Here is a 22,297-nt window from a genome sequence, read left to right as displayed (position 1 = left end):
AATCGCAGGAATTTTGACTGAGCATGGAACGATGTCACGGTCCTCACACCAGACTTCGAATGCTCTCCAAATCCTTATGTATGTTAGAGATGTGGAGAACTTGCGTGCTCGGAGCAGGGTGACAATTACTGCCCCCGAGTATCCGCTCTTCCTCAGGCGAGTCCTCTCAATGGCCAGAACGTAAGAGATAGATGAGCTGGATCCTCATGGAGAATTGGTCCTTGTTGGAGCAGGTCTCTGTGTGGAGGTAGTGGGAGGGGGCTCCCTGTCAGCAGCCTTCGCATGTCTGCGTACCACGGTCTTCTTGGCCAGTCCGGGGCCACTAGAAGTACGGTCCCCTGTGGTGTTCTATCTTGTGGATGATTGCGCCCAATAGGGGCCACGGCGGGAAGGTGCATTACAGAGTCTCTGTGGCCAGGTCTGTACCAGGGTATAGATTCCCTGGGACTTGGGTTCCTGCCTGCGGCTGAATAAGCTGGGCACTTGGGCGCTGGACCGGTTTGCCAGGAGGTCCATGGTTGGTGTTCCTCAACAGTTTACTATCAATTGGAATGCTGTTGTCAACAGCCTCCATTCTCCTGGGTCTAGACTTTCTCTGCTGAGGTAATCCGCAGCGACGTTGTCTTTCTCAGCGATGTGGACGGCCGAGATCTCTTGAAGTTTCGCTTTCCGCCCATGACATTAGGGGGTCTATTCCAGAGACACCTGTTGGCTTCTGGTTCCTCCCTGACGGTTGATGTAGGCCACTGTTGTGGCGTTGTCGGACATTACTCTGACTGACTTGTCCCGGCGTCTGTGACCGAACCGTAGGCAGGCTAGTCTGACTGCCCGGGCCTCTAGGCGATTGATGTTCCACCCCGACTCATCTTTGTTCCATTGCCCCTGGGCGGTTAGCTCCTGGCAGTCCCCATCCTCCTAGGCTAGCGTCCCTGGTGAACAGGATCCAGGATGGTGAGGATAGTCTCGCTCCCTGGCTTAGATGGCCGCCTTGTAGCCACCATCGTCATTGGGTCCGAACTTTGTTCAGGAGCTGAAGACGTACGGTGTAGTTCTGGGGCAGTGGATTCCATCATGATAGTAGAGAGCGCTGTAGGGGGTCTCATGTGAGCTCTTGCCCATGGCACTACTTCCAGTGGATGCCACGAGGCAGAGGACCTGCAGGTAGTCCCATGCTGTGGGGCGAAGCTCGCTCAACAGGGTTCGCAACTGGGTCATCAATTTCAATCTCCTTGTCGGTGTCAGGATGACCTTGTCTTGTTTAGTGTCGAACCGAACTCCCAAGTATTCTAGAGATTGGGAGGGCTGCAGACTGCTCGTTTTTGTTGACCACCCACCAGAGGCTGTCCAGTAGAGTGTTGACTCTGTTGGTCACCTGGTGGCTTTCCTCTGGGGATTTTGCCCTGATCAGCCAATCGTCTAGATAAGGGTGTACGAGGATTCCTTCCTTCCTCAGTTTTGCTGCCACTACCGCCATGATCTTGGTGAACGTCCGGGGTGCTGTGGCTAACCTGAATGTAGTGCCCGGAACTGGTAGTGACGGTCCAGAATCGTGAAGCGTAGAAAACGCTGATGCTCTTGATGGATCGGAATGTGTAGGTAGGCTTCCGATAGGTCCAGGGATGTAAGGAACTCTCCCGGTTGTATCGCCCTTATTACAGAGCATAGGGTTTCCATGCAGAAGCGAGGAATTTTCAGGTGGTGATTGACCGACTTGAGGTCCAGGATGGGCCTGAACGTTCCTTCTTTCTTGGGAACGATAAAATAGATGAAATAATGCCCAGTATTTATTGTTGTGGCGGGTACTGGTGTTATAGCCTCTAAGGCTAGCAATCTGGTCAGTGTAGCTTCCACTGCCATCCTCTTGGAAGGGTCGTGGCAAGGGGATTCCACAAACTTGTCCAGAGGGAGGTGTTGGAAATCCAGATAATATCCCTCTCAAATGATGGCTAGGACCCACTTGTCCGAAGTTATCTCGACCCATCTTTAGTAGAATAGGGCAAGTCTGCCCCCTATGGCTTCCTCCTTTGGACAGGTGGGCTGATTTTCATTGTGGGGTGCGGCTAGGGCCTGGGCCAGAGCTGGCTCCCCTTTTGTTGTGCTTGTTCCAAAAGGACTGGCTCCAGCCTGCGGGGCGGGCCGCTTGATGTGCTTCTGTATGGGTTAAAGCATTGTGATCCTCTGCCCCTGGAAGTTCAGGGGAAGGGTAGCTGGTTTCTCTTATTCGTGTCCTCCAGTAGCCGTGGCAGTGGGGATTCGCCCCCATTTGTTGGCTAATTTCTCTAGTTCGCTTCCGAACAGGAGGGTTCCCTTGAAGGGCATCCTAGTCAGTCTCGTTTTGGAAGATGCGTCGGCCGACCAGCTTCGGAGCCAGAGTTGTCTTCTGGCTGCCACGGCTGATGACACTCCTCTAGCTGCGGTGCGCACCAGGTCAGAAGCGGCATCCGTGAGGAATGATACTGCTGGTTCCAGGGCTTCCCCAGGAGTGTTGTTCCTGGTCTGTGATAAGCAGGCACGTGTCACCATGGCACAGCAGGCCACAATCTCTAGAGACATAGCGGAGACGTCAAAGGACTGTTTGAGGATGGATTCCAGACGTCTGTCTTGAGCATCCTTGTGTGCTGCTCCTCCCTCCACTGGGATAGTAGTGCGCTTCAAAACCGCACAGACCATGGCATCCACTTTCGGACACGCCAGGAGATCTTTGGCAGCTGGGTCCTGAGGGTACATGGCTGCCAGAGCATGCCCCCCCTTTGAACATAGTCTCTGGGGCATCCCATTCCAGGTCAATTAGTTGCTGGAGGCTTGAAATATTGGGAAATGACAGGAGGTCTGACGGAGACCCTCTAGTAGGGGATTTGTCGTAGGTTCCCCCGAGGCACTTGTGCCCGGGATAGCAAGTTCCTTCAAGCTGTGTGTGACCAGGTCTGGAATCTTGTCCGTGGTGAAGAAGCGTCTCATGGTTCGGTGGGGCTCTGTCCCCGGAGGGAGTTCCCCTTCCTCCAGGGGTTCTAAATCCTCATCTGAGTTGTCTGTGTCCCCGAAGGTGGGGCTTCTGGGCGGTGGAATCACTTCCCTGGGCATAGAGGGTCCCGGGATGTTGAGGTCCTCTGGTGGAGCTTCTGGCCATATTATCGGAGGCTCCGGTTGCATGTAGACGAAAGTATGCAGACCTTTGAAGAATTCCACCCAGGAGATAGATGCTGGGTCTAAATTCAGAGGCGCCGTGTCCCTAGGGAGCCCCATTTGAGGGAGGGTCCCGCTGGGAGATGCTAGGTCTGGCGTACTGTTCGATAGGCTGGAACCCGGCACCGGCTGGGGAGGGCCTCCTCGCACTGTTTACACAAGGCCGTGGCTTCCTCATGCTGTGCAGCTCTAATGTGGCATGCTTTGAGTTTTTTTTCCGGTTGTGCTCGTAAAATACAGTTATGCGCTCCGGTGCGTTGAGGTTGTGGCGTAGATTTGGTGCGTGCTCAGGAGATGTGCGCGCTGTTGGGCGCACAGATCGAAGTTATGCGCCCGACACAGTAAGCGTGTGGCTATGCACGTCACTTGTGCGCACAGTACTTGGGCGCGCGATGTTGTGCTCACGGATCGGAATGGCGGACAGGGCGGCGAACAGCTCAAAATGGTGATGGCAACCTCGCGGACAACATGGCAGCTACCTCGGAGGGTCTCTTCGTGGGAGGACCCTCGGATCTAACCGGGGTCTAGCCCTGCTAGGGTAGATCAACCCGGTGGCATTGGTCCCGGCTGGCGACCTGTGCAACTCCTCGAGCTTCAGAGACCGGATACTTTTAAACAGATTTCTACCTTACCTTGTCTCGGTGCTTCCCGGTCTCGTTCCGGGTGGTCTCTGGCTGCGGGGGGAGAGGGAAAATACCTTCACCGCCGCGCTCGAAGTTGCACCCACTGCCTCTCAGCCTCACCTGATGGGGGCTAGGTCCCCACCGAGGGTCGGCCACCTGACCGAGGCTTACCTCAGAGGGATCGCAGAAATCACCTCGGGAATTCTCAACTGGGGGAGGGACCCAATGGGTGTCATCGCAGGAGAGCGGTGCTCGTCTGTAGAGGTAAGATTTCTTCTTATTTTGGTTTTCTTTGGTAAAATTATTCTAATGCTGTGCGAGCGTGCATAGAGTTCCTAACTGCTATGGAAACGGAAAATACTCAAGAGCATTTCCTGCAGGGGTATATGTACTAGGGCTGACGTCAGTTTGAAATCTGATCCGTCTCCAACTGCTATCAGGAGTACACTATACCCATTGGTCCTGAGTCCATCAGCTACACACTAGGAAATGAACATTTTTACTGACGTCAGAGTCCATCTTAGCTGCTTGTCCTGTTAGTAAGAACTGGGATATTCCCCACAGAAATGGGAACGAATTAGGAAAATGGGTAATTTTGCTGGTGTACGCATGTTAACTAAAATCCCTCCACTTACACGGTAGAAGCAGCTTTTGCGCAAGTTCAGCCTATTTATGTTAGAAACTGGCCTCGTCCCTGGGCACAAGCTGGCAAATGCATGCACACGTGTGACCAACAGCTGATTCAAGGTTACCATTCCATGTTCTAACTATGCCTTTTAAAGTTCTTCTCCATACTCAAGAAATCTAAAAAAAAATCTGAGCGGCCAAAGGTTAAAAAACTAGAGTATTTCTGTATATAGCCAGTCTCATTTCTACTGATTGTGGAACTTTCCAGACATAGCAGCATAGAAAATAATGGCAGGCCAAATGGTCCATTCAGTCTGCCTAGCAAGTTGCTTGGGTGGTAATTCCACTACTGTACTTGTCTTCACCATCTCTTCTGAAAGAGCATTCCATGCATCCATCATCAGTGAAGAAATACTCCCTGATGTAATGCCCGAGTCTACACCCTTGGAGTTTCGAATATGACCCCCTAGTTCTACAGTTTCCTTCCCATCGGGAAAGGTTTGATTCTTGTGCATCATTTATTCCTCTAAGGTATGTAAAAGTCTGTATCCTATCTCCCCTCTCCCTCCCTCCAGGGTATACATATATTTAGGTCTTTCAGTCTCATATATCTTTCGGTGCACATCATTTTGGTTGCCTCTCTCTGACCGCTTCTATCCTGTCTCTTTCCTTTTGAGATACAGTCTCCAGAACCTGTATAGGAGCATTATCACCTTTATCCTGCTAGTTATACTTCCCTATCTATGAAGCCCAGCATCCTTCTGGCCTTAGCTACCATCTAGCATGTAAAGTACAAAGCAGAATACATTTCTCAAACACTGCTTACAAAGTCAGAATTTATTTTGCCTACAGCAGCATAATTAACATTTTGGTGCTGATAAACTGCCTTAACATTTCCTTGCTAATAGCTGTTTTCACAATTAAAGACCTTTTTTTCTACGTGAGAATTTTTTTTTTTTTTAGTATAAATAATTTTTATAGTTGTCAGCACAATTATAAAACAAAATAAAATTGACAGTAAGAAAAGCAGAGGTGTATAACTGTAATTACAAAACTCTTTCTAGATTAGATATAAAAAGGCCTAAATAAAATAAAAAAATAAATCAATACAAATGGATGTTTAGCTTCATGTTACTCTTCCAGATTCAGTCCAGAAAACAACTTATCACTGCAGCGGAGGAATGTGCAGATGATGTGTATGAAAGCCCAACTGAAGTTAGAAAGAGTTATCTAGTGATGGCAGACGTGGCATGGGATGGAGAGAAGCGCTACTGTAGAAGGGAAAAGCTCTGGAGAAGAAAAAGATGAGAGATCAGGATAAAAAAAAAAGTGGCTGGCTAAGAGATGAGCTTCCAGCTACACCAATAATTACTGTACGGTCGAGTCTTAAGCAGGGATATCTGATGAGAATAGGGGGCCACTCTCTTCTGTTCAGCACTTACATTGATCCTGCAATTTTTGCTTTAACCTCATGTCCTGAACAACCAAAAAGTGAAGTTCTTATATAGCTAAGCAATTACAAATCTCCTAATAAGTTATTTTTGTATTTAAATTCCCACAGAGATTTTAGTATTTTAAAACTTGTGAAAGTTCCTCCCACATAGCCACTTCCACCCTTCTGAATCAAAGAAATTGAGGAGCTGCTACGATGAAAAGTGAACTCACAGAAGGAAATATTTTAAAAAGTAATGGGGGGAGGGGGGGGGGGGGGATTTGGCCATAATGTAAAACCACTAATTGTAAAACCAGGACAAAAAAAAAAAGGGAATCTTTAGCATAAATCCGAGTCAAGATACATTTAAGCTGATATTTTAAGTAAAGCAAGCTGGTACTGCTGCAGTACTTTAACAAGCCTGGTTTTCACTGCATAGTGAAGCTTCATTTTTCACCTTTCTCTTACTGATTTTCCACAGATGAAACAAGTCCATTTTCTCTTTCCTCCATGAGTGCACTCTATGTGACGCTTCAGATTTCCAGTGTCATTAAACTGACGGCCACAAATGTCACACGGGAATGGTCCTATAAACGAAAGGAAAACCATGACATCTTACCAGAGAATCAGATTTACACTGGACCAAATGTATTAAATTAAGGAAATAATACTTTATTAAAAAAAAAAAAAAAGGAATAAAACCCAAACCCAGAAATGTGCAGAACAGGCCATCCCGTTTTATGCAGAAAGTGGGCACAATGGTTTTTGTTGTAATCACTTCTGTGCGCGGAGGCTTACGTACCAAGGTGAAACTTTTCTTGATGCTTCAGTCGTGCAAACCGGGATTTGAAATGATCCTCGCAGTACGTGCACTTGAAGGGCTTGTCTTGAGAATGGAGGATCATGTGCTCCTTCAAGTGTGGTCTTCGGGTAAAGGATTTGCTACAGATCTGAAGTGACAAAAAACAGTTGCCACTGAAATGAAGAGGCTACCTCCAGTACTCTGCCGCCTCATGTCACAGGGTTTCTTTTTTAAGCAGGAGGCTTATTGACTTGCTTGCATTCCTGGCAAGCAAAACAAGTCTTACAATCCTCTAGCTAGCATTATAGTCGTCCACCCCCCCTCCCCCAATTCCCCACTTATTTTTTCACTTTTCAAATCCCCTATTTAAAACGAGTGTTAGCTGAAAAGGGACTGGGGATTTCTGTCAAATAGGAGTGCCCACTGGAACAAGCAGAAAGCCGTGCTTAACTTTAATGACTACTGCAACACTGATTTGTTTTCTCTGTATATTGGTGGAAGCAGGAGCGCAGGGTGACTGCTGAAGTGATGGGGGCACCAGAAAATGTGCTGCTGTCAGGTGCCCTAGAGCACAGTCCACCCTCCTACATTACCTTTGATGCATAAAGCCTAGCAATTCTATGCTCACAGCAACCCAATCCTTAGAGGAAAAATTACCTAAAGCCATCCCTTAAAATAATCGCCTAATCTACTAACATCAGTTACAATAAAATGTGAATGAAAAAAAATATTTTCTGCAAGAACATTCAAAACCATTCTTCTGCATTCAAATGAAATTAATGAACAAACTTCTGTTTAAAACAGAAACGTAAAAGAGAGGACCATAATGCCATAAAAGCCAGTGATAAGTACCATAATTTTCACAGCAAAAATTCAAGTTGCACAAGAACTGAACCTTTAAAATAGACAAACCCTCACCAAATACAAAATAGAAATGTGCCACCAAAAACTGCACTGGAAACCAAAAGCCTGACTGTATTATTCCTCACAAAACATCAAGCAATAAATTCAAGAGACATAAAACATCATTCATAATATAAAAACCATGATAATAAAAAGAATAAATGTCAACATAGCCCATGAACATCCAATAATTTTAAAAAACTTGTATAAATTTGTTCTAGTTTTTCCAAAACATCAAAAAAATATTTCAATACATCTGATGAATAAAACATCCAATAATTAAAAAATGTTTTGTTTCCCCACCCCCCCAAAAAAAGTTAAAAAAAAAATAGAAACATTAAATTATACCCAATAATTAAAAATAAGGATTAAATGTCCTGGTCTCCATGCCTGGGACCTTTTGATTTCTACTCACCCTGAGATCATCATAGATTGTGGAGGAAGGGCCACACAAACTCTCCTCTCTCTCATTCACACACACACACACACACACTAACACATTCATTCTTTCGCACATTCCCTCTCTCATTTACATGACAATGCTCACACTCCCTCTCTCTCTCACGTACCTGCCTGTGAGAGCCTGTGTATAACACATTAGGCCCTAGAACACTAATACACCACCTATTAGGCAAATAGAAAAAGCCAGACTACTACAAATTCCTACAGAGAAACCACACACTAGTCAATACAGACTAGCCTAATACAGAATACCTAATACAGAATAAGGGACTACAAATTAGACACAGAAATATGCAGGCAAAACCAGACTCTGAACTTTGGAATACTGAAGAAAAAGCAAAATACAAATATATAAGAAATGCGCATTCCCAAAGATGGCATATTCCAATTGCTGAAAGGCAAATTTTTTATTTTTTTTTACCTTTGTTGTCTGATCTTGTTTTTTCTAATCAGTTGGTCCCAGCCTCTTTTTCCCCTTGTCTATTTATTCCTTTTTAAGACTCTTTTAATCTTTGTTTCTTCTGTCTTCTTTCCTTCCTCCATACACACAGGCTCTCTCTCACATGCGTGCTCTCACACACAAGCTTTCTCTCACATAGGATTCCACTCTTGCATGCTCTCTCATGTACACACAGGCTCCCATTCTCATATGCTCTCACTTGCAAGCTCCATTCCCACACACTCAAGCTCTCACTCTTACATGCTCTCATTCAAACAAGCTCCCATTCCCCCTCAGACACATACAAACTCTCACTCTTACATGCTATCTCATAGAGACACCTAGGTTCTCACAAGCAGGTTCCCACTCCCATACATACATACATACACACAGGCTCTCACTCTCAAATGCAAACTCTCATTCCCCTCCCCCCCCCATAGACACGCATTCTCTCTCGCACAGCTTCATATTGCCACACAAACATGCAGGCTGCCACTCCTATACATACGAGCACACACAAAGCATTCATTCTCATGTGCAGGCTCCCACTCTCACACACACACACACACACTCAGGCAGGCTCCCATTCACACACACACACAAATACCAATACCCACAACCAGACAGCTTACCATTCTCACACACACACCCCCATGCAGGCTACCATTCATACACACACACACACACACACACACACACACACACACACACACACACACGGCAGCCTCCCCATCGAGTCTGCAAGGCTGCCACCAGCTGAGAAGAAGAACAGCAGGCCTGGGAGGCCGCCAGAGGCCAAGAAGAGGAAGGAAGCTGTTCTCCCGCTGCTCCTCGCTTGCGTTAGTGCCCCGTCCCATCCACGCAGTTTGAAGGCTGGCACACAGAGAAGCAAGAGAACAAGCCTTTTCCTCTTCTCAGCTGCCGGTGAGATGGGGTCCACCAGCGGCCTTCCCAGGCCTCTTCGCGGCTGCCACTCTCCTGGATGTGCACACAGTTGGTGGTGCACAGCAGGCCTCACTTCAAAGTTGGTGGTGCCTGCGCCTCCCTCACTGTGCCCTTATGGACGCTCTGCCCATGGGTGAAAGTTATATATGTAACAAAACATTAAAAAATATAAAATGTAATAAAAAAAAGGGGGGGGGCTTAACATCTACTTCAATTAAATAACTGTGGTACAAAAGGCCAAAAGTGTTGCATATAAGGTGAAAGGGCCTTACCTCACACTCCCATTCTTCAATCTTTATCCTCCTTATAGAAAGAAATTCTTTGATGCTCTCGGGATGAAACCTAAAAGATTTAAAGACAATCTGAATTGTAGAAAACCCCATCTTATAAGCAGGTAGAATCAGCACACTTTTCCAAGCAACAGCATAATTTTGAAACAGCTGGCAAATTCTAAATGTGATCTTGGATCAGCAATAAAAAAAACAAATAAACTTCCCACTGCTTACTTGCCAACCTCAGCTCTTAAAACACTAACACTTAAAGCATTCAAAAATGAAGGAAGCCCATACACTCTGCTGCAGTTTTTTTGTTTTGGTGCTGCACAGCCGGTCGCTGCTGTAAGACACAGCCGGCCACCACTTGCCTCTTCACGTGCTTGCCTAATGTTTTCCTGCTGGCATGAAGTTTACTACAGTAGGGGCATTTGTGCTCCTTCTTATGGAAGTCGGTCTCGCTGCTGTGCTTCTTTCTGTGAACGGTTAAGTTGGACTTGGTTGAATAGCGCTGATGGCAGATGTCACACTGAAAGGGTTTCTCTCCTGTGTGCACCCGTGTATGGCTTTCATACTTCCCTAGAAAACAATTAAGAGTGTTAGATGAAACTTTTTTTTTTGGACGGATCTCTGCCATTCAAAACCAAAAATGTGTCACATCAACCCTTCACCACAAAGCTACTTATTTCCAGCTTCCCCTAATATCTACTAATATTTTTTTTTAACCAACTTCTCTTTAGAAGGCTTTCACCATTTTTAAAAACTACTATCCAGATCTAATCAGAATCTCCTCCTCCTCCCACATACAGGGCAGTAACAACTTGTATTCCCCTTTGGTGAGGAATTTATCATTATCTGCCTTTAGACGTCCCTTCCTCTTCTAACTAAAGGGCAAGTTCTGTAGGCTGAGTCACACATTCAGGAGACCACTTGGTGTCAACTGCTGGCCTTGCCAAATAATATTGTATCCTACTGAAATTCTGTAATTTTATTGTATACTATTTTGTTATTTTTTATGCTACTCTTTTTGAGAAGAGTGAAGTATAAGTTAAAAGAAATTGATAACAGTCAGAAAGTGAATTACGATCTCTCGTTTCATCTGGCTGAATACTGTGTCAACAATAGATTACTGCTGGCCAGTTCAATGCTGAACATTGAACATGTATTATGTTCAAACACAAATTATTTCTAAAGCTAAAAGTTGATTCCAATAATTTCCCAAAAAGCACAATGAATAATGTTCAGCCTCATTACTGCTGTACAAATACCCCCAAACCCTTTCAAGCTATTATTACTACTCTGGAATATCTATATGCTATGAAAATGCATTAAGTTCTTACTCAGTAGCTCTGTCAACAATGCACTTATTTAACTTCTATAAAATTGCTTCCGTGTCCCCTGGCATCTTCACGCCTACTCATTCTCATGCACTGAAATCAGCCAGAAGGCAGCTTTTCTTGTGAGAGACAGTACCACTACAAGCATGAACAAGTTATTCACGTCAGTCACTTGGGGCCTTATTTTCTAAAGTATCGCAGGCCTGCGATACTTTAGAAAATCGCGCTAATGGGGGGCGGTCCTGCGATCGCTGCCGGTTTCGCACCCAATAGCACCACCGTGAAGATTTGCAAGAGATTTCAAACGATACCCAGCCAAAAGCTATTCAGAAGTATTAAATGGTGTCACTTGGCTATTGAAATCAATGTCACTGGATGTGTGTTTTTGGAGATGAACAGTGACGAGTACACTTACCAACAGACATGCAACAAGATGAAAAACCCACCAACAAGATCTGGCTATGAGTCTGCCTTTAGACAAGAGGACCCATGCATGCTGAAAAGGTTCTCTGTAAGAAATGCTTACATATCTTCAGGGACCTTCACTTTCAGTTTGTATTTAGCAGCGTTTATTACAAAAAGACAAAAACAGGAGAAACAAAATTAAAAAAAAAAAAAAATTACTTATTAACCTGGAAAAATATTTTTTGTTCTTGTTGCAATAAACACTGATTCCCAGGGAAAAAAAAAAATGGAAACAAAATGGTCCCTACATATCTTTCAAAAACTTATGTTGCTCCATAATAGAAACCACAGTGAACAAATGTAAAATATGATAAAAGTAACAGAGTAAGACCTCAGCTTTAAGAGAAAATTCCACATTTAAGATCAACCTTACTGTGTGTCCCAAAGGGAAAATAATAAAAACATTAACCTCACAAAATAAGGATGTTTTTCTTTTATTTATAATCAGTTTCTACACTGCACCCTGCATAGCGCACTTCATAGGCACATCTCAAAAGGTCAAGGAATTTAAGGCAAGTAAACAATACATTTGAACATAACAAATTAACGAGTTGAGAAAGAGGCTAGGTCAGATGCGCACAAACCCCAGCTGACATACCGCATGGGGGCATGCTAAACACTACCTTGCTAGTAAGTCGCTCATTGAAAAATGTTAGCACAGCGAGGATTTTCCAAACTTGGCTGCCAGATCTGCTGATCCTGCACTGCATAGGACAAGCAGCCGTGACAGCATTTTTTCAGTCAGCAGCAAAACAGTAACAGGATTTTTTTTTTTTGGGGGGGGGGGGGGATGAATGGTTATGGTTAGCAGTTAACACCATAACGCATGCGATAATGATCGCACGATGCGAATGCAAGTTTTGGGAAGGGGCGGGAATTATGAAAATGAGGGGCGATATCGCACCGTGCAATAGCATAACGCATGCTATCACTCGGTTTTATCGCCAGAAATAACTACACCTTTTTTCCTGACGTTAAGCTGTGCAATATGATTGAAATGACCGTAATGCAATTTACAAAACATTTTTAGAATTGTATTTCAGCCATTTCTGGGCTGGGCAGAGCAGAGCAAGCCTTTAGAGAGGCCTTCACAGTATGCAACTATTAAATGCCAATAGTAAGGTCATCTAATAGCTCGAGGTGAGGTGTTGGTGGTAGTTTAGGGGCCAGTTTATCATGCAGAGTGAGATGTACGAACAGCACAGTACACCTCGGTGAAGATTTGACTTCATTTGGAGTGAGGAAAGTCTCAAAGATGGACTCTATTAACAGGGTACTAATCAAGCTAGGGCGAGAGAACATAGTACAAAATTTCATCTTTGTGAGACTTTCTTCACTCCAAATGAAGTCAAATCTTCACCGAGGTGTACTATGCTGTTCGTACATCTCACTCTGCATGATAAACGGGCCCCTAAACCACCACCAACACCTCACTCTATTTGAGGACCCTCCTATTGGCTTATAAATACTTGACTACTATGATGGCCTTGTAGATAGGCTCTGGCTCTCTCTTTGTGCGAGATGCTTTGCATCGGTAGTATCGCGTGGTGTGGTAATTCTAAAATTTCCATAAACATTCCCCTATTTCTTAGCACATATGTTATCACATTTTGATGAATCTAGGGGTCAGTTAGGAAAGTCAATGCCCCCCGCCTCCTTGGCACCCATAAGTTTGGCTATACTTATCCTTGCCCCCTTACCATTCCAAATAAAAGTTAGGAAGGAAGAGTGCAGCAAGTTAATATCCCAAGCTGTAAGCCAGCAGGGAAGCATCTGTAATTTATAGAGAATTTTTGGGAATATCACCTTCTTCAATAGTGCGCACCTATCAAAAAGCGGTAACGGAAGGGAATGCCAGAATCTCTTGTGCAGGCTCAGCTCGTACAAGGAAGATAGGTACATAGGAATCCATACCCCCAGATATTTTAATTTTATCTGGTGTCCAAGTGAGAGGAAAGGGACCCACCCAAGATGCAACCAGGTTGGGGTCTAATGCTAAAGCCTCAGACTTGGTAAAATTGATTTTTAAACCTGCTATAAGATGAACTTGTGAAAATATGTTAATGATTAAGGGTATGCTACTTTGTGAATGATCTACAAATTAAAGAATATCATCTGTGAACATTGCAACTTTCATTCGATGCTTACCAATGGCGAACCCCCCCAAATAACTCATCACGTCTTAGTTGTATCACCAGAGATTTTATTGCCAGAATGAACAACAGCGGAGAGAGGGGGCATCCCTGCCAAACCCCACAATGCAAAACAAAAGGTAATGACAGGGAGCCATTAACAAGAATACGAGCTCTAGGGTTACTAAATAAGGTTCGAAGCCACCCCAACATTTGTCCCGAGAAACCGTATTGCGTTAAGAACATAAGAACATGCCATACTGGGTCAGACCAAGGGTCCATCAAGCCCAGCATCCTGTTTCCAACAGTGGCCAATCCAGGCCATAAGAACCTGGCAAGTACCCAAAAAACTAAGTCTACTCCATGTTACCGTTGCTAGTAATAGCAGTGGCTATTTTCTAAGTCAACTTAATTAATAGCAGGTAATGGAGTTCTCCTCCAAGAACTTATCCAATCCTTTTTTTTTTTTTTTAAACACAGCTATACTAACTGCACTAATCACATCCTCTGGCAACAAATTCCAGAGTTTAATTGTGCGTTGAGTAAAAAAGAACTTTCTCCGATTAGTTTTAAATGTGCTACTTGCTAACTTCATGGAGTGTCCCCTAGTCTATTATCTGAAAGAGTAAATAACCAATTCACATCTACACATTCTAGACCTCTCATGATTTTAAACACCTCTATCATATCCCCCCTCAGCCGTCTCTTCTCCAAGCTGAAAAGTCCTATCCTCTTTAGTCTGGGGGCAAGGGCCCTTGCCAGGAACCGTATAGCCCTCCTGGCCTTTTGCAGGGGAAAGATATTAATCCTGGGGATGGACCCTCGCAAGCCCCCAAAGGGCCCATGAAAGCCAATCAGAGGCTTTTTCTGCATCTAGGCTGAGAATAATTGCTTTCATTTTAAATAGGTGAGAAAGCGCAGCAATTAATCTATGTACATTTTTAACACCATGACAGCCTTTCACGAAACCCATTTGATCCGTGTGAATCATTTGGGAGTCGTCAATACTGCAGCTAATATTTTCCTATCTACATTGATAAGGGAGAAAGGATGGTATGATCCCACCTCCAGGGGATCCTTGCCCTTCTTAGGTAAGACAACAATAACCGATTGATTCATAGAGGGCATAATCTCATTGTAAAACTTAACCAGTACAGGGAGTATTTTATAGAACTCTGAGCCAAGGCCATCAATCCCCGCAGCCTTCCCTAACATCAAACCTTGAATGACTGTAAATATCTCCCCATCAGGAATAAGGGAATTAAGCTTGCTCTCCAACTCCTGAGAAACCCTGGGTCAAAGAAACTGAGGAAAAAGGCTCCCGGGCAGCTACATTCATCTTTATGTTGGTATAACCCCTCACAATTCTCCAAGAACCGTGCCTTAGTATCAGGGAGCTGATGTTTATGATTTCCCATACTGTCTTTAATACCTACTATGTTGGATCTGGATCCACAAATACGCACTAAATTGGCTAAAAGCCTACTAGGTTTTTTACCAAAATGGTATAATTGGTATTGGAAGAAGCTCAAAGACTTTACTGCCATCTGGTGCAAAAGATAGTTCAAGGCAGCACACGCTTGGTCCGCTTTTAAACTTGGATAGCTCTGACAAGTCAGACATGCTGAGACTGAGCTGCCTTCATAACTTTTGTCAATCTCAGAATATCAGCATTTCTAATTCGATTTAGTATAAACCACATAGGCAATGATAGGACCACAGAGCACTGCCTTGCCAGCTTCACAAAGCAAAGATGGGGAAGTATCCGGAGACGTATTAAGTCCGTACGTATTATTCCCATCTTCACTAAGACAATTTTTAAATTGGTGGCCCGGGAGAATGTGATACGAATGTTTTTGATACGAATGTGATACGAATGTTTTTGATACAAATGTTTTCTCCCTCGTATCACATTCTCCCGGGCCACCAATTTTAAAAAATGTCTTAGTGAGGTCGGACAGTTCCATTGACCCTATACAGTCTGAAGATTTCATTGGTTCACATCAACCATGTCACAACTGCTCAGTATGTGGGTCATCGATGTCAATTCAACATTGCCTAACAGTAAATTCTGGCTATAAGATTTTTTTAAAACATAATACGACTTGCAATTCTTCTATGGTTGTTTATTTAGTACAATGTCCCTGTTTACGTCTCTACATCGGAAAGACCAAACGAATACTGAAAACAAGAATGATCGAACATCGATCGAACATTAATAATGTAAGACAAGATGAACCCCTAGTGACACACTGTACAGAATTTGGACATTCTTTTTCTGATTTACAATTCTGTGCAATTGACCATGTTCCTTTGCATTGGCGTGGTGGAGAACAGTCTGAACAGCGTTGGATTTTCCGATTAAATACAGTTGCACCTATGGGACTGAACGCTGAATTAGATTTGCACCCATTCCTAGGATAATGTAAATTCCTAATCACCACTGTCTATTATGATTGATAGAACATGGTAAGAGGATACGTCATGAATATTTTACGTAATTAGTGACGTCATAAAACAGTTGAACATTTAAAGAGACGCGAGCCTCGGCTTCAATCCCTCCTCCCTGTTCCGGTTACAAAAGTTGAGACGTTATGTCCTTGTGAATGGGTAGCTTGATGAACTTAAAGATAAGTATATATTCTTTCATCTTCTATATGATAATATTCTAAGGGATTTTATTTTATCTTGTTGTAGGATAAAGACTTATCTGCATGGTCTTCACATGCCCCTGAAGAAGCTTAACAATGAAACACTGGCCGTGTTGGGCTATCATATGTACAAGTAAAATCTCTTAAGAGTCTACTTTTCATAGATGGAGGACTATTTTTAGAAAAAAAAAACTATTAACAAAAAATTCTTTTGAGAAAGATTAAAATTAAAAGAAGGGGAATGATTGAGAAGACCGGTTGGTGTGTTTGAGAAAGTCACACAACGTCAGGCTTGCTGACACCTTCTTAAGCTATTATACATAGTAAATTATTTTGCTTTCCACCTTGATATTGATAGATTTTGGTTGCGGTGGATAACTGGTGACTCATTTTGGTAAGATTTCAATTACCCCAATATTGACGGGGTAAATGTAACATCAGGACTTGCTAGAGACATAAAGTTCCTGGATGTAATAAATGATTGCTTCATGAAGCAATTGGTTCAGGAACCAACAAGAGAGGGAGCTATTTTAGATTTAATTCTTAGTGGAAAGCAAGATTTGGTGAAAGAAGCAACAGTGGTGGGGTCACTTGGCAACAGTGATTATAACATGATCAAATTTAAACTAATAACTGGAAGGGGGACAATAAGTAAATCTGCATCTCTAACACTAAACTTTCAAAAGGGAAACTTTGATAAAATGAGGAAAATAGTTAGAAAAAAAACTGAAAGGTGCAGCTGCAAAGGTTAAAAGCATTCAACAGGCTTGGACATTGTTTAAAAATACAATCCTAGAGGCGCAGTCCATATGTATTCTGCACATTAAGAAAGGTGGAAGGAAGGCAAAACGATTACCGTCATGGTTAAAAGGTGAGGTGAAAGAGGCTATTTTAGCCAAAAAAACATTTATTTATTTATTTATTTATTTATTTATTTATTTAAAGGCTTTTATATACCGACTTTCTTGATACAAATCAAATCAACTCTGTTTACAATGAACTAAGCAGAATATAAAATTAACCAATCAACAAGAGATACAGAGCATGCAGTTACATTATAACAAGGAAGCTTTAACTTGGAGTAGGAAATAAAGAAGGGGTGAACGGAACAATAAATACATAAAATGAAATAAAAATAATACTATATACAGAAGAGGGGGCAAGGGGCCAACCTCTTTAATGGATACTATGCATGGGAAAATATGGAAAAATTTGTTTAAAAGGTGAGTGGTGGACCATTCTAGATCAGACAATGGGGTTTGTAGTGGGGAAGGCTTGGCTAAACTGCCATGTCTTTAGTTTCTTTTTAAAAGTTGTTAGACAAGTCTCCAGTCTGAGGTCTGGAGGCATGGCGTTCCACATGGAAGGGCCTGCGGTAGAGAATGACCGGTCTCTGATGTTTGCGTGGTGCACTAATTTGATTGTAGGAACGTGTAAAGATCCCTTGTAGGCATCCCTTAAAGGCCTGGCCGTCGAGTGCAGTCTGAGAGGATAAGACAGATCAAGCGGGGTCTGATGGTGGATATTTTTATGAATGATTGTGAGAGATTTATGAAGGATCCGGAAGTTTACTGGGAGCCAGTGGAGATCTTTTAGAATAGGAGAAATATGCTCCCTCCGATTGGTATTTGTCAAAATTCTTGCCGCTGCATTTTGTAGCAACTGGAGAGGTTTAATGGTAGAGGCTGGAAGACCATGCAGAATGGAATTGCAATAGTCGATCTTGGAGAACAGAATGGCTTGGAGGACGGATCTGAAATCGTAGTGGAATAGGAGCGGTTTGAGTTTTTTAAGTACTTGTAACTTGTAAAAGCACTCCTTAGTAGTGTATTTTATAAAATGCTTTAGGTTCAGGTGACTGTCGATTAAGACTCCAAGATCTCTGGCGTGTGATATATGTGGAATATTTTGTGATTGGAGGAGTATGGGACTACCTTCTGGGGTAATTAACAAGAGTTCGGTTTTAGAAGTGTTGAGCACGAGGTTGAGGCTGGATAAGTAATGGTTTATAGTTTGTAGATGAGAGTTCCATAACCTGAGTGTTGAGTCCAGTGATTTGGATATAGGGATTAAAATTTGAAGGTCATCTGCGTAGATATAAAATTTGAGTTTGAGGTTTGAAAGTAGGTGACAGAGGGGGAGAATGTAGATATTAAACAGGGTGGGTGATAGGGAGGAGCCCTGGGGGATGCCAAAAGGAGCATTAGTATGAGGTGATTCCTTGTTTTTAATTTTTACCTTATAGCCTCTATTACTAAGGAAAGATTCGAACCATCTGAGGGCTGAACCTGTAATTCCTATGTCTGAGAGCCGGTTTAGAAGGATATTGTGATTTACCGTATCAAAAGCCGCGGAGATGTCGAGGAGTGCTAAGAGAAACGACTGTCCTTTAATCAAAACCAATATATAGTTGATCCAGGAGGGAGGTGAGGAGGGTTTCAGTATTGTGTTCTTTTCGGAAACCATATTGTGATGTGTGAAGTATATTGTGGTCTTCTAGGTAATTTGAGAGTTGCTTATTTACAATTTTCTCCATGATCTTAGCTACAAATGGGAGATTTGATATGGGACGGTAATTGTTGAGGTCTTCTGGATCCAGGTTGGATTTTTTTGAGTATGGGTTTGAGCGTGGCCAATTTGAGAGCGTCCGGGAATATTCCTTGTGTAAGGGAACAATTGATGATATCGGCTAGATATTTGGATATGTATTCTGGTATGAGAATCAGTATCTTGGAAGGTATTTGGTCCAGCGGGTGGGACGAAGGTTTCATTCTTTTTATCAGCGATTCTACCTCTAAAGTGTGGGTCGAATCAAAGGAGTCCAATCTTATGTCTGGGTTTGGTAGGAGAACTGTGTCTGGATGAGGAGGATTTGTGCTGACAGGTAATCTGGCCAGGGTATTGGTGATTTTATTTTGAAAGAATAAGGCCAGGTCATTGGCCTTCGATTGAGCTGTATCGTCAGGGATATTAGGAAGAGCCGTTTTGGTAAGTTCCGAAACATAAGAGAAGAGGGCCTTCGCATCATACAGCATATCGTGGATGCGGTGAGCATAGAAATCTCTTTTAGTTCGAAGTGTAGCTGATCTGTACTGATGGAGAGTTGTTTTGTATATGGAGAGAGAGAGCGGGTTAGGGTTTTTTCTCCATTCTTTTTCTTTCCGTCTTAGATTTTGCTTCTGAGTGCGGAGTTCGTTTGAGAACCACGGTTGCTTATTTTTATGGGAAGGATTTATATTTTTTTTTGACAGTGGGCATAAATCGTTGGCTATTATTTCAGTGATGTTTTGCCATGAGGTGATAGCTGAGTTGGGATTTGAAAGATCCAAGTTAGGCAGTTTTTGGTCGTTCGAGGATTGGCATCGATGTGGAGGTTAAAATCTCCAATGATTATGGCAGGAGAGTCTAGTTTTAAGTATTTGGCTATAACTTCTACCATAGGAGAGGCATCTTAATCTAAAAGTCCGGGAGGAGCGTAGGTGAGGAGGATTTGAAGTGATTTGGATTTGAATAAACCAACTTCAAGTTTGGGTATAGTATGGATAGGTTGTTGCGTGAGGTTAAAAAGTTTTTTTGCAGCTATTAGGAGACCTCCTCCTTTTTTTTTCTTTCTGGGTAAGGAGAAGACATCATATGTCTGTGTAGGCAATTGATTTATTAGGACTGTATCTGAGGGTTTTAACCAGGTCTCTGTGATGGCACAGATGTCTGGTCTGGTATCTAGCAGATGGTCATTAAGGATGTGGGTTTTTTTTATGATTGACTGGGCATTGAAGAGTGATAAGGTGAATAGAGCCAAACCAAGTAATTGTGTAACTGGTGAGATCATTACAGGAGTTAGATTTCTACGGGTTATAGGTTGATATCTTAGTGTAGGCTTCATCTTCAAGAAGGAGTTGTGATGTAATATATGTATTGGGTGTCTTTGCAACATGGTTGTACTAGGGAGATGACTTTGATGGGGTTGTCAGAATCAGGTGACCTATGATATTGTGGCGGTAATAGATTGTGGAAATGTTCTTTAAGGAGGTCTGACTAATATGTTTGGTTGTGTAATCTTTTGCTGGATGGATGCTGAGGCTGTTGATTGAGTGATGAGGTGATTGAGACAGAAGTTGAATGCTGAGACAGAGGTTGAATGCCGAGACAGAGGTTGAATGCTGAGGTGGTTGGTAGAGTGCTGAATGAGGAATTGAATGTTGGGATGAATATTGAGAGGAATTGTTGCTGTATTCGCTGGATGGAATGAGAGGGCGCTGGATGGACGTAGGATGGTTGCTTGCTGAATGCTTGATGAGGGGGTGTTGGATGGACACTGGATGGTTGCTTGATTGCAAGGAGGTGGGATGCTGGTGGTGTTGTCTGCGGTTGTGGAGGCTACGATGTGGTATTTGCGGCAGTGTAGAGGAGGGCTCAGGCGTCACTTCAGGGCTGCACGAAGGGGCGCACAAAGGGGCGGGCCCCTTTGTCGCGCTCCTTCGGCACGCGACGCCGTGGACTGCAGGGCCTTTTAAATCCTGCCGGTCCCTGGTCGCTGATGTCACCCCTGCGCCCGGCGGGGCGGGCCTCGGAGCGTCGGGTCTGGTGGGGGTGGGGGCTCGCAGCCCTGCGGGCGGAGGAGGCCGGTTCGCGGAGGAAACAGGCCGGATCGCGGCAAGCATTGCGGGCAATCAGGTAAGCTAGGCCGGGGTCAGGAAAGGCTGGTGGTCGGCGTGGGAGCCCGGTTGGCTCCCACGCCGGCCTTCAAAAATTGGAAGAAGGATCCATCTGGAGAAAATAGGATAAAACATAAGCATTGTCAAGGTAAGTGTAAAACATTGATAAGACAGGCGAAGAGAGAATTTGAAATGAAGTTGGCCATAGAGGCAAAAACTTTTTTTTAAATATATCCAAAGCAAAAAACCTGTGAGGGAGTCTGTTGGACCATTAGATGACAGAGGGGTTAAAGGGGCTCTTAGGGAAGATAAGGCCATTGCAGAAAGACTAAATGAATTCTTTGCCTCCGTGTTTACTAATGAGGATGTTGGGGAGATACAAGTTCCAGAGATGGTTTTCAGGGGTGATGACTCAGACGAACTGGACGAAATCACTGTGAACCTGGAAGATGTAGTAGGCCAGATTGACAAACTAAAGAGTAGCAAATCACCTGGACCAGATGGTATGCATCCTAGAGTTCTGAAGGAACTCAAAAATGAAATTTCTGATCTATTAGTTAAAATTTGTAACCTATCATTAAAATCATCCATTGTACCTGAAGACTGGAGGGTGGCCAATGAAACCCCAATATTTAAAAAAGGCTCCAGGGGCGATCCGGGTAACTATAGACCAGTGAGCCTGACTTCAGTGCTGGGAAAAATAGTGGAAACTATTCTCAAGGTCAAAATCGTACAGCATATAGAAAGACATGATTTAATGGGACACAGTCAACATGGATTTACCCAAGGGAAGTCTTGCCTAACAAATCTGCTTCATTTTTTTGAAGGGGTTTGGTTAATAAACATGTGGATAAAGGTGAACCGGTAGATGTAGTGTATTTTGATTTTCAGAAGGTATTTGACAAAGTCCCTCATGAGAAGCTTCTACAAAAACTAAAAAGTCATGGGATAGGAGGCGATGTCCTTTCGTGGATTACAAACTGGTTAAAAGACAGGAAACAGAGAGAGTAGGATTAAATGGTCAATTTTCTCAGTGGAAAAGGGTAAACAGTGGAGTGCCTCAGGGATCTGTACTTGGACTGGTGCTTTTCAATATATTTATAAATGATCTGGAAAGGAATACGACGAGTGAGGTTATCAAATTTGCGGATGATACAAAATTATTCAGAGTAGTTAATTCACAAGCAGACTGTGATACATTACAGGAGGACCTTGCAAGACTGGAAGATCGGGCATCCAAATAGCAGATGAAATTTAATGTGGACAAGTGCAAGGTGTTGCATATAGGGAAAAATAACCCTTGCTGTAGTTACACGATGCTAGGTTCCATATTAGGAGCTACCACCCAAGAAAAAGATCTAGGCATCAT

The 22,297-nt window shown here is 43.4% G+C and overlaps 1 protein-coding gene across 1 annotated transcript in view; it reads right to left on the bottom strand.

Moving 5' to 3' along the window:
* The window catches only part of ZBTB41 (zinc finger and BTB domain containing 41), a 70,876-nt gene that overhangs the window by 40,300 nt on the left and 8,279 nt on the right, over positions 1-22,297 (bottom strand). Inside the window, exons 3-6 of the mRNA XM_029618368.1 lie at positions 10,060-10,267; positions 9,689-9,758; positions 6,668-6,815; positions 6,323-6,452 (exon numbers count right to left, since the gene is read on the bottom strand). Coding sequence (XP_029474228.1) covers positions 6,323-6,452; positions 6,668-6,815; positions 9,689-9,758; positions 10,060-10,267 — 556 coding nt within the window. The remainder of the gene's footprint in view (positions 1-6,322; positions 6,453-6,667; positions 6,816-9,688; positions 9,759-10,059; positions 10,268-22,297) is intronic.

The sequence above is a fragment of the Rhinatrema bivittatum genome, chromosome 10 (assembly GCF_901001135.1).
Source record: "Rhinatrema bivittatum chromosome 10, aRhiBiv1.1, whole genome shotgun sequence".
Taxonomy (NCBI): Eukaryota; Metazoa; Chordata; class Amphibia; order Gymnophiona; family Rhinatrematidae; genus Rhinatrema; species Rhinatrema bivittatum.
The sequence above is the reverse complement of the archived record's forward strand: the minus strand, read 5'-3'. Positions and strand labels throughout refer to the sequence as shown.